At 44.0% G+C, this 13,451-nt stretch overlaps 1 protein-coding gene across 1 annotated transcript; it reads right to left on the bottom strand.

Annotated features, from left to right (window-relative positions):
- Nucleotides 1–612: 612 nt before the first annotated feature.
- LOC139402248 (zinc finger E-box-binding homeobox 2-like) lies at nucleotides 613–10,153 on the bottom strand (the record flags this gene model as incomplete). Its single annotated transcript, XM_071146346.1, has 8 exons — nucleotides 613–656; nucleotides 3,384–4,019; nucleotides 4,701–4,884; nucleotides 5,232–5,468; nucleotides 5,632–6,980; nucleotides 7,145–7,247; nucleotides 9,485–9,636; nucleotides 9,926–10,153. Coding segments are annotated over 8 exons (2,933 nt in total), but the record flags the coding sequence as incomplete, so codon positions are not given.
- Nucleotides 10,154–13,451: the final 3,298 nt, after the last annotated feature.

The raw sequence follows: 13,451 nt of genomic DNA on the forward strand, positions 1-13,451 counted from the left end.
CCATGTCGTGGACAGTAAACTCACATAAACTTAAGTTTTAATTTTTGTGAATAGGTGTCAGGGACATATGTAATTGTTATATACGTGTTTGAAAGAATGCATGAAAAGGACAAAGCAATACGCACATTTTTATTACAAATATATCCACAGGTTAAAAAAAAATGTAAAAAACGAAATGTAATTCAATACAAAACGCATAACTGAGTTGCTAAACAATATACAGCTTGATACAAGTTGTGCCGATATCAACTCAAGAGTTCAAAAATAATATTTGCTTACTTTGTCCAAGAAAATACAATGTCTTTGTCCCCCTAAAACGTATTAAAAGCTGGTGACATCAGGTAGCGGTGGGCTTTGTTAAAGTCTACAGAATCAGATAATAATTCTGACCTTGGTTGAGTTGTGCATGATTACCTACACATGCTGTTACTAAATATTGACACGATGAGTTTTCAGTTCATAGTGATAGAGGAAGGCCAAGGACTCGATGCATTCCGTATCGCTATAGCGCGCCTGAATTGTAAAGGCAATTTCCGATTGAACCGACATATGCAGCGTCAACCGTGAATGTATAGTCTAGTACGGCTCCAGACACTGAGGATTTTGGTTTGGTCACACCTCAGCTCTCTGTAACGGTGTCGCGTACAGCACCAGAGCTGTGGCAGATTCACAGATGACTCACGGTGGATGAACATATCGGAGGTAGTTTTCACATTGACAGATATAGGAGGTATTGAAGATGATACATGTTCTAGAATCGGTCCTGCGTCTTGCTTGACCCCCGTCGCCATGGATACACCCATATAAATAGAGTTACTGATAGTTACTGTGGAGAAACGTCAACGTGAACGGGAACGTCCCGTTTCAGTTATTCTAATACTATTGGCTACAACGGCATTGAAATGTGTGACACATTGCTTTAATTCGCGTGTCATATACAGTACCTTCAGAAAGCATTCATACCCCTTGATTTATTCCACATTTTGTTGTTTTACAGCCTTGTTTCAAAATCGATGATGTTTTGTCTCATCCCTCGACACACAATACCCCATAATGACAAAGTGAAAACATGTTTTTAGACATTTTTTTGCAAATCTATTGAAAATGGAACACAGAAATATCACATTTATATAAGTATTCAGACCCTTGGGTCAATACTAATACTTAGTACAAGCACCTTTGGCAGAGATTACAGATGAAGTCTCTAAGAGCTTTCCACACATTATTTCCACACAGTATTTAAACTCTGTCAAATTGGTTGTTGATCATTGCTAGACAACCATTTTTAGGTCTTGCCTTAGCAGATTTAAGTCGAAACTGTATCTCGACCACTCAGGAACATTCACTGTCTTATTGATAAGCAAATCCAGTGTATTTATTTCGCAGTATTACTTTAGTGCCTCACACAGAGTGAGTCCATGAAACGTATCATGTGACTTGTTAAGCACATACTTTATTCCTGAACTGGGGTTTGCCATAGCAAAGGGGTTAAATACTTATGGATTCAACACATTTCAACTTTTCATTTTTTATTCATTTGTATAAATTTTGAAAAACATATTTCCACTTTGACATTATGGGATATTGTGTGTAAGCCAGTTACCCCCCCCCCCCCACAAAAAAAAATCTAAATTGTATACATTTTTAATTCAGGTTGTAAAAAGTGTGAATGCTTTCTGAAGACAGTTTACTGCCGTACAAGCACAGTACTCACAGTATATTCCATGGAGACAATGTCTGTGCGTTTTCTAATAGAGACAAACCAACTCCACATGTCTGGTATATGAAATATGTAAAACCTCGTGAGGCAGGGTAAGTTTCATGTTGTCCTCCCCCCCAATTTTTTTGTTTTGTTTTAAATCTTTGTTAACTCTTCATTCTCTCGTTTTCCCCTTGTGTGTAGAAATACTGTAAGGTTTAGGATGGCTAGTGGCTAGTGGCTAGTGGCTAGTGACTAGTGGCTAGTGACTAGTGGCTAGTGACTAGTGGCTAGTGGCTAGTGGCTAGTGACTAGTGGCTAGTGGCTAGTGGCTAGAGGCTAGTGGCTAGTGGCTAGTGACTAGTGGCTAGAGGCTAGTGGCTAGTGGCTAGTGGCTAGTGACTAGTGGCTAGTGGCTAGTGGCTAGTGACTAGTGGCTAGTGACTAGTGGCTAGTGGCTAGTGGCTAGTGACTAGTGGCTAGTGGCTAGAGGCTAGTGACTAGTGACTAGTGGCTAGTGGCACAGACCACTTCTTGATGTCTTGCTGATCTTTTAGATCAGGGATAACAAACTCAATTTTTAGAGGACCGTTTGTTTACAATTATTATTATTATTATTATTACTATTATTTTCAGACCTAAACAACCAGGTGAGGCTTCTTAACTAATCAATCACCTAACCGTAATATATCAATCAAGTACAAAGGTGAAAAGTGAAAATTCACACACACTCGGCCTTCCACGAATTACATACTGTATTTGACATTCGTTAGTCACCATGGAAACCCCAAGGTAAATCTGTATTTGTACGGCTATGTATTGCCGTTCATTTTGGTCATTGTATCATTTTTTGGCACTAATCTATCTCCATACTAATGTCCATAATTAATGCACAGCTTGACCACAGTCAATATATCAGATATACACAGATATATCCTGAAACAAATGTGTGGCTTTGGCACAAAATAATGTATCTTTAATCCTTTATTATAATTTGAATAATAGTTATTATTTATTGCTTATACATTTGTTTTAACAAACAACAGAGACCTGTTGTTCTTTGGAGAATATGATGTAAACAAATATAAAACCTTTAAAAAAATGAATACTTATACTGGCAAATAAAGAATTATTATTTATACTGATAAGGCAACTGGAAACAAATTGAACAACACTGCTTGCTACAGAACCACACAAACTCCTTCACCCTTACCCAGTCACAAGCAGGAAGCAGTCAACTGATAGCTGTTGTGACAGATGTGTAGGGGTCAATACTGTGGCTTCTCACATACTGATCAGAGTGGACATCATACCATTCCTCGTACTGTCTACTGTATTGATTATATCTGTTCAAGTGGTCCTTAGTTTGGCTGTGTTCATATGGCTTTGTACAGTGTAGGTTTTGCTTCATTTTGAACAGCGCATGTTTAAAAAAATGTCTTTTCACAAGGCTCTCAATCTGCCTCTGAACCCCCCCCCCCCCCTCCAACACCACCACCAAAAAAAGGCACTTCTCTTTTCCCCATTAGCAGTGACTTTGCCGATAGCTACTTTATTGAGGAGAAAATGTACTCGATATGATCTGAAGATTAATACACTAACTGTAAGTTGCTCTGGATAAGAGCGTCTAGTAAATGACTAAAATGTTAAATGTTTGTAGCTAGATGCATTGGTTTTGGCATACTTGTCCGCTGGGCTTCTGGGCTCAACTCGTATGTGTCTGTGTTCTGGTCTCCATTTTGTTCCAACGCATCTCTGTCCCAGTGATTGTTGTTTTCAAGTCTGTAAGTCTGTAGACCAGAATTCTCTCCTTCTCCATTGTCTCTGTCAACATGCTGTCTGTCTCTCTCATTCCCCACAGGGCTAGAGCACAGCTCCAACCCTAACCCTTCACCAGACCCTGACCCTGATAAAGTACAAGCCTCCTTCATATGGCCACCTTTAGTTTTGTCTGTCTCGTCCTCCTCTTCCTCCTCCTCTTCATGTGCTCTCCCTCCTATCCCCCCGTCCAGACTGGCATCACTGAGAAACATAGGGGTGTACTCCATGGAGAAGGGGGTGCCCCCGGAAACATGGCCCAGATCGGTGGACCCTCCTGGGGTAAGAGGAGGCTCCTCGACCCCTTCCTGTTCCTGGTCCCTGCTACAGTAGGTGTATCGATGGTTCATGTGTTGGGAGTATGAGCCAGAGTGGGAGAACCTCTTGCCACACTTATCACACTCATAGGGCTTCTCTCCAGAGTGCAGGCGACTGTGCTCCATCAGATGGTGCTTATGCTTGAAGGCCTTCCTGCAGATCTGACACTCGTGGGGACGTTTACCTGTGTGGGGGGAATATGTCAGAACAGAAACATGCTCAATCCATCGTACTGTAGCTTTCAAAAGACAGAGATTATCCCTAAAAACCATGGTCATACTATCTGGTTGTCTCCCCATAAACTTACTAAAAAGGGCTCTATTCAAGCCACATCGCAGAGGTTTAGCCTTACAGTGTGAGGCAATGTTCCCGTGGTTTTGCGGAGAACTGCATTCACGGTAAACGTCGGCCCGTTTAATTACCGTTACATTTCTATCGTGGAATGTGTAAATAGAGCTCTTAGTATAATTTATGCTTCATCATTTCTATAAATGTCACTGCGTCAATTGGCCTAGCGTCGTCCGGGTTAGGGAGGGTTTGGCCGGTAGGGATATCCTTGTCTCATCGCGCACCAGCGACTACTGTGGCGGGCCGGGTGCATTGCACGCTAACCAAGGTTGCCAGGTGCACGGTGTTTCCCCCAACACATTGGTGCGGCTGGCTTCCGGGTTGGATGCGCGCTGTGTTTCGGAGGCTTTCGACCTACGTCTCTCCCGAGCCCGTATGGGAGTTGTAGCGATGAGACAAGATAGTAACGACTAACAATTGGACACCACGTAAAATAAAAAAAAAAAAAAAAAAAAATTGGGGGGAAAAAAAAAATATATAATAAAAATAAATACATTTAAAATGTCACTGCGTATACCTGTGTGCTCATACTTGTGTCGGAGCAGAGAGCTGCTTTTCTGGAAGGTCTTGTCACAGATGTCGCAGGCGTACAGGCCGTCGTCTGTCTTCTTCAGTCTCTTCCTCCCTGGTCCCCCTTCTCCCTCTCCTCCCTCCTCCATCAGCGAGGGGTAGTCCAGACCCCCGCAATCCATCACCTCACCCTGGTGACATTCACAATACTAATGGTTAGGGGGTTCTGATCTGGGTCTGTTCAGGGGATGTCAGCGTTGGTTTCTCTTTAGTACCAGTTCATTCCTGTCAAATACATTTGAAATGTCTTTCTCTGTGATCGAATTGAAATAAACAGGGTAGCCTAGTGGTTAGAGTGTTGGACTAGTAACCGGAAGGTTGCAAGTTCAAACCCCTGAGCTGACAATCTGTCGTTCTGCCCCTGAACAGGCAGTTAACCCACTGTTCCTAGGCCGTCATTGCAAATAAGAATTTGTTCTTAACTGACTTGCCTAGTTAAATAAAGGAAAAATAAAAATAGGGGAAATGTTGTTCTTACCATGATGGCTTGTCTCTCTTGACGGATCCTCTTCAGCACGGCATCTGTGTCCGACTCCATCATGTAGACCATAGGGGAGAGAAATCGCTGGCTGCTGGCTGGGTGACTGAGGGGCAGGGAGGGGACCACATCATGTCCTGAGCCAGCTAGCCCAGCAGGCATCATGGGGTTAAACAGAGGGTATGCACTGTAGACGGAGCCCTCAAACATCGGAACGCCACTGTAGACGCCTTGATGCTGATGAGATTTAGATTCATTTAGATTAGATTAATGTTTATTGTCTTAAAAGAGTCAAATATTACCACAGATCACACATTGCACATACATTCACTGTGTAGAAACACAGTAGAAAACAAACAGCACACAGCCAGACATAAATAATACCCCTCCTGTCCCACACCTGTTGCCAAGGTGGACTGAGACTCAGCCTCCGGTGGAGCTGCTGGTTCTCTGCTGGCTCTCTGTAGGTCTTCTCTCTCTTTTCTCCCAGACGGGGGTGTCCATTACTGGGCATGCTGTCCTCCAGGACTTCCCCCTCCTGGGGCTTGGGGAGGGAGAGATCCAGGGGTTGGTCATTCTGGGAGCTACCGGACCCGTTGGTCCTTCCTTGGGGGATGGTTCGACTCCAATGAGGGGTGAGAGTGGTGGAGGAAAGGTCCGGGCAGAGGGGCGAGTCGATCTCTGAAGAGGGTAATGGTCCTATTGGTAGCAGTGAGGACATGTCTGTAGCAGGGCTAGTTGGTGCTGGTTGGCCGGGGCTGCCGCCACTCCTGCCACTCTCCTGGCTAGACCAATAGGATCTCATGGATAGTGTGCCTGGGCGGGGCTGTAGGGGGGAGTGCATGGCGACCAGCAGCTCCTGAGGGACAGAGTGCCAGCAGGGTCTCTGGAGAGGAGACTTATCTTTGGAGAAACCGTTAGCCATCGCTGTGGTTTTATTGTTGTTGTCTGGTGGGGGTGGCTGGAGAGGGGTTCTGGAGGAGAAGTAGAGGGGAGAGAGGTGGTCTTTGCTGCGAGGACCTTCAGGCACCTCCATGGCCTGCCGGTTAATCTTACAGAGGTAGCGCTCATGCTGCAGTAACACGGCAGGGCTGGGGAAGAGCTGGGAGCACCAGTGGCATGTCACCCCACCTCCACCCCTGTACCCTTCACCCGAGCCGGTTCGGTTGCGTTTCAGCGGCTTTGGATCATCTGCCTTCCTGTCTCGCCCTCCGTTGTGAATCCCCAGTCTCCCCTCCTCCCTGGGTGAGCCTACATCTCCCTCCTCCCTGTCAAACATCTCCTGCAGCATCTGCTCAAACTTGCCCCCGGCGCCGGTATGGAGGTACGGCAGCAGGTTGGTGCCCTTGAACACGTTGTCCCGGAGGGAGAACTCCGCTCGGGGGTCCCACAGCCTGCCTAGCTCCCGGCCCTGGAGGACCCCCCTGCTCTGGTCCCCAGGGGGGTACAGCTCCCTCTCTAAGCCCATTGGTGACTGACGCTTCTGGGTGTGAGGAAGGTAGGGAGAGCCCTTTCCACTGCTGTTCCTACTGCTTCCTGCTGAGGGTGATGCAGGAGAGGACTGGCAGGTCCCCTGGCTATGTCTGTTGTTATAGCTCTCCCCTCCACCTCTACGTCCCCCTCCTCCTCCTCCTCCTCCTCCTCCTCCTCCTCCCCCTGTCAAGCACTTCTTACTGCTGAGGTGTGAGCTATAGGAGCCAGAGTGAGAGAAGCGCTTCTTGCAGTTGGAACATTCATATGGTTTCTCACCTAAAGAAGGAAGCACAGACACGGAACCTCAGTTGAAGATGCTTCGCGCCTAAGAACAACCCTTAGTCGTGTATTAATTACCATGGGTTCTCATATCTTATTGCTTTAGCATAAAACCAATCAAATTGATTTGGAATATTTCATGTAAGAAAAGGTGAAATTACCACTGTGGATGCGGAGGTGCTCTTTGAGGTGGTGTTTGTACTTGAAGGATTTCCCGCACTGAAAACACTTGAACTTCCTGCTCTCCGCACCATGGTCAATGTGCTGCACCAATCACAAACACGCATTCAGTCAAATCAGTTCTGGTCAACAGGAGATTGAGAGTCAACTCTGAGATTGCATATCATGCCTTTTCTACAGTCAAACTACAGTGCATTTGGAAAGTATTCAGACCCCTTGACTTTTTCCACATTTTGTTACGTTACAGCCTGATTCTAAAATGTATTAAATAAAACATGTTCCTCATCAATCTACACACAATACCCCATAATGACACCACAATACCCCATAATGACACAACAATACCCCATAATGACATCACAATACCCCATAATGACACCACAATACCCCATAATGACACCACAATACCCCATAATGACACCACAATACCCCATAATGACATCACAATACCCCATAATGACACCACAATACCCCATAATGACATCACAATACCCCATAACGACATCACAATACCCCATAATGACATCACAATACCCCACAATGACACCACAATACCCCATAATGACACCACAATACCCCATAATGACATCACAATACCCCATAATGACATCACAATACCCCATAATGACATCACAATAACCCATAATGACACCACAATACCCCATAACGACATCACAATACCCCATAATGACACCACAATACCCCATAATGACATCACAATACCCCATAATGACACCACAATACCCCATAACGACATCACAATACCCCATAATGACACCACAATACCCCATAATGACATCACAATACCCCATAACGACAAACAAAAACAGATTTTTTTTGTGTGCAAATTTATAAAGAAAAAAACAATACAGAAATACCTTGATTACATAAGTATTCAGACCCGTTGCTATGAGACGCAAAATGAAGCTCCAGTGCATCCTGTTTTCATTGATCATCCTTGAGATGTTTCTACAACTTGATTGGAGTCCACCTGTGGTAAATTCAATTGCTTGGACATGATTTGGAAAGGCACAAACCTGTCTATATAATGTCCCAGAATTGACAGTGCATGTCAGAGCAAAAACCAAGCCCTGAGGTCAAAGGAATTGTCCGTAGAGCTCCAAGACAGGATTGTGTCGATGCACAGATATGGGGAAGGGTACCAAAACATTTCTGCAGTATTGAAGGCCCCCAAGAACACAGTGGCCTCCATCATTCTTAAATGTTTGGAACCACCAAGACTCATCCTAGAGTCTGGAGGCAGGCCCCCTGGCCTCCCGGCCAAACTGAGCAATCGGGGGAAAGGGGCCTTGGTCAGGGAGGTGACCAAGAACCTGATGGTCACTCTGACAGAGCTCCAGGGTTCCTCTATGGAGATGGGAGAATCTTCCAGAAGGACAACCATCTCTGCAGCACTCCACCAATTAGGCCTTTATGGTAGAGTGGCCAGACGGAAACCACTCCTCAGTAAAAGGCACATGACAGCCTGCTTGGAGTTTGCCAAAATGCACCTAAAAGACTCAGACCATGAGAAACAAGATTCTCTGGTCTGATGAAACCAAGATTGAACACTTTGGCCTGAATGCCAAGCATCACGTCTGGAGGAAACCTGGCACCATCCCTACAGTGAAGCATGGTGGTGGCAGCATCATGCTGTGGAGATGTTTTTTCAGCGTCAGGGACTGGGAGACTAGTCAGGATCGAGAGCGTTAAGGACCTCAGACTGAATGTCTTTGAGTAGCCCAGTCAGAGCCCGGACTTGAACCTGATCGAGCATCTCTGTAGAGACCTGAAAATAGCTGTGCAGTGACGCTCCTCATCCAACCTGACAGAGCTTGAGAGGATCTGCAGAGAAGAATGGGAGAAACTCCCCAAGTACAGGTATGCCAAGCTTGTAGCGTCACACCCAAGAAGACTTGAAACTGTAATCACTGCCAAAGGTGCTTCAACAAAGTACTGAGTAAAGGGTCTGAATACTTATGTAAATGTGATATCCAATTTTTTTTTTTTTGCAAAGATTTTTTAAAAACATGTTTTTGCTTTGTCATTATGGGGTATTGTGATGTCATTATGGGGTATTGTGTGTAGATTGACGAGGGGAAATAACAATTAATCCATTTTAGAATAAGGCTGTAACGTAACAAAATGTGGAAAAAGGGAAGGGGGGTCTGAATACTTTCCGAATGCTCTGACATAACACCCTTTTGGAGTCATTAGATGGTCATATCCGTCTTGAAAAACCTTCAGAAAGAGTAGCACTTTGTAGTAGGTGGACTCCAAAGGATTTTATATTTCTTCCAGTGTGTCCCCTTGCCATGTACCTGACTGTGCAGTCCCATGTGTCGTTCCATCTGAGCTCTATAGTGTCCCCCGTCCCGCTCGTGGCAAAACCTGATGTGCTCGCGTAGGGACCCTCCGCGGTGGAAGGTATGCTGGCAGAACGGGCAAGCCTGTAGATTTAAAAGGACGCCGTCTAGGACACACATAGCCAGATAGAGGACAATAGAATTCAATAAAATCATTCAGAAACAAAAAAGTTTAAGAAACACAATGTCAAGGATTCAAACTGTAGTCAACAGCCATCGAGGAGTCCATCTATCAGGCCGTTAATGACATAAGGATGTATTTCCTGCAATTCTGACAGTAGCTCCACGGATGTTGTAAATGTAACTACAAATATTCTACTCAAATTAGCCTTGTGGGCTATATCAACAGAGATATACACAAGGTGTGTTTATAAGGATGCAATATCCATAACCTACCTGGTCTCTCAGGTGAGCTCCGAGCCCCAACAGACCAGACGGGAGGGAGGTCATCACGGAGGCGCAGACTGCCAGTGTGGTACATGGCTGGGGCAGGGCTTCTGCCGTCGGGGGGCAGGTGGTTGTGGTGCTGGTAGTGGTGTGAGGCAGGTTGGTGGGAGGATGCCTTTCTCAACTGAACCAGGAAGTCATAGTGGTCCTCCAAGGCCCTGCTGTCTGACCTCTGACCTGCTGGGGAACAGAGACAGAGTGAGAGGGTAAAGAGGTGTAACGGTGATGAACAGAAACAAAGAGACAAAATTACCTTACCTACTTCATTAATAGTCCCTAATTCCGTATATATAATTTTACATTATCTAGAGAATAGGCTGTCTGATGTCTGATCTGGGGACAGGGACAGTTGGCATATCCCACATGACGTGTCTATTTTAAATTATCTTGTCATACTGCTATAGTCATTGTTTAACACTTTAAAATACAGAGTTAAACTGTGTTTAAAAAATGAAATGAAGAACTGTGAAAGAGAGAACTTGATGTCTGCTGTGGACATGGGCAGGAATATCCTAGAAGGTTTTCCCCGTTGAGTTCAATCACAGGCAGATGTAATGTAAAGTAAAGAGAAGACGAGACAGGACAGTCAGAGGGATGTAAAGTAAAGAGAAGAATAGACAGGACAGTCAGAGTGATGTAAAGTAAAGAGAAGATGAGACATGAGAGTCAGAGTGATGTAATGTAAAGAGAAGACAAGACAGGACAGTCAGAGTGATGTAATGTAAAGTAAAGAGAACACGAGACAGGACAGTCATAGTGATGTAATGTAAAGTAAAGAGAACACGAGACAGGACAGTCATAGTGATGTAATGTAAAGAGAAGACAAGACAGGACAGTCAGAGTGATGTAATGTAAAGTAAAGAGAACACGAGACAGGACAGTCATAGTGATGTAATGTAAAGTAAAGAGAACACGAGACAGGACAGTCAGAGTGATGTAATGTAAAGAGAAGACAAGACAGGACAGTCAGAGTGATGTAATGTAAAGTAAAGAGAACACGAGACAGGACAGTCATAGTGATGTAATGTAAAGAGAACACGAGACAGGACAGTCAGAGTGATGTAAAGTACAGAGAAGACGAGACAGGACAGTCAGAGTGATGTAATGTAAAGTACAGAGAAGATGAGACAGGACAGTCAGAGTGATGTAATGTAAAGAGAACACGAGACAGGACAGTCAGAGTGATGTAATGTAAAGTAAAGAGAACACGAGACAGGACAGTCATAGCGATGTAATGTAAAGAGAAGACAAGACAGGACAGTCAGAGTGATGTAATGTAAAGTAAAGTGAAGGAGAGTCAGAGTGATGTAATGTAAAGTAAAGACAAGATGAGACAGGACAGTCAGAGGGATGTAATGTAAAGAGAACACGAGACAGGACAGTCAGAGTGATGTAAAGTACAGAGAAGACGAGACAGGACAGTCAGAGTGATGTAATGTAAAGTACAGAGAAGACGAGACAGGACAGTCAGAGTGATGTAATGTAAAGTACAGAGAAGATGAGACAGGACAGTCAGAGGGATGTAAAGTAAAGAGAACACGAGACAGGACAGTCAGAGTGATGTAAAGTAAAGAGAAGACGAGACAGGACAGTCAGAGGGATGTAAAGTAAAGAGAAGATGAGACAGGACAGTCAGAGGGATGTAAAGTAAAGAGAAGACGAGACAGGACAGTCAGAGTGATGTAATGTAAAGAGAAGACAAGACAGGACAGTCAGAGTGATGTAAAGTACAGAGAAGACGAGACAGGACAGTCAGAGTGATGTAATGTAAAGTAAAGACAAGATGAGACAGGACAGTCAGAGGGATGTAATGAAAAGAGAAGACAAGACAGGACAGTCAGAGTGATGTAAAGTAAAGAGAAGACGAGACAGGACAGTCAGAGTGATGTAAAGTAAAGAGAAGACTAGACATGACAGTCAGAGTGATGTAAAGTAAAGAGAAGACGGGACAGGACAGTCATAGTGATGTAATGTAAAGTACAGAGAAGACGAGACAGGACAGTCAGAGTGATGTAATGTAAAGTACAGAGAAGATGAGACAGGACAGTCAGAGGGATGTAATGTAAAGTAAAGAGAAGATGAGACAGGACAGTCAGAGTGATGTAATGTAAAGTAAAGAGAAGACGAGACAGGACAGTCAGAGGGATGTAATGTAAAGTAAAGAGAAGATGAGACAGGACAGTCAGAGTGATGTAATGTAAAGTAAAGAGAAGATGAGACAGGACAGTCAGAGTGATGTAATGTAAAGTAAAGAGAAGACTAGACATGACAGTCAGAGTGATGTAAAGTAAAGACAAGACGAGACATGACAGTCAGAGGGATGTAATGTAAAGAGAAGACCAGACAGGACAGTCAGAGTGATGTAAAGTAAAGAGAAGACTAGACAGGACAGTCAGAGGGATGTAAAGTAAAGAGAAGACGAGACATGACAGTCAGAGTGATGTAATGTAAAGAGAAGACAAGACAGGACAGTCAGAGTGATGTAATGTAAAGAGAAGACGAGACAGGACAGTCAGAGTGATGTAATGTAAAGTAAAGACGAGACAGGACAGTCAGAGGGATGTAATGAAAAGAGAAGACAAGACAGGACAGTCAGAGTGATGTAAAGTAAAGTAAAGAGAAGACGAGACAGGACAGTCAGAGTGATGTAATGTAAAGAGAAGATGAGACAGGACAGTCAGAGTGATGTAATGTAAAGAGAAGATGAGACAGGACAGTCAGAGTGATGTAATGTAAAGAGAAGACGAGACAGGACAGTCAGAGTGATGTAATGTAAAGAGAAGATGAGACAGGACAGTCAGAGTGATGTAATGAAAAGAGAAGACAAGACAGGACAGTCAGAGTGATGTAAAGTAAAGTAAAGAGAAGACGAGACAGGACAGTCAGAGTGATGTAATGTAAAGAGAAGATGAGACAGGACAGTCAGAGTGATGTAATGTAAAGAGAAGATGAGACAGGACAGTCAGAGGGATGTAATGAAAAGAGAAGACAAGACAGGACAGTCAGAGTGATGTAAAGTAAAGTAAAGAGAAGACGAGACAGGACAGTCAGAGTGATGTAATGTAAAGAGAAGACGAGACAGGACAGTCAGAGTGATGTAATGTAAAGAGAAGACAAGACAGGACAGTCAGAGTGATGTAATGTAAAGTACAGAGAAGATGAGACAGGACAGTCAGAGTGATGTAATGTAAAGTAAAGAGAAGATGAGACAGGACAGTCAGAGGGATGTAATGAAAAGAGAAGACAAGACAGGACAGTCAGAGTGATGTAAAGTAAAGAGAAGACGAGACAGGACAGTCAGAGTGATGTAATGTAAAGTAAAGAGAACACGAGACAGGACAGTCAGAGTGATGTAAAGTAAAGAGAAGACGGGACAGGACAGTCAGAGTGATGTAATGTAAAGTACAGAGAAGATGAGACAGGACAGTCATAGTGATGTAATGTAAAGTACAGAGAAGATGAGACAGGACAGTCA

Source organism: Oncorhynchus clarkii, unplaced genomic scaffold (genome assembly GCF_045791955.1).
Source record: "Oncorhynchus clarkii lewisi isolate Uvic-CL-2024 unplaced genomic scaffold, UVic_Ocla_1.0 unplaced_contig_11503_pilon_pilon, whole genome shotgun sequence".
Taxonomy (NCBI): domain Eukaryota; kingdom Metazoa; phylum Chordata; class Actinopteri; order Salmoniformes; family Salmonidae; genus Oncorhynchus; species Oncorhynchus clarkii.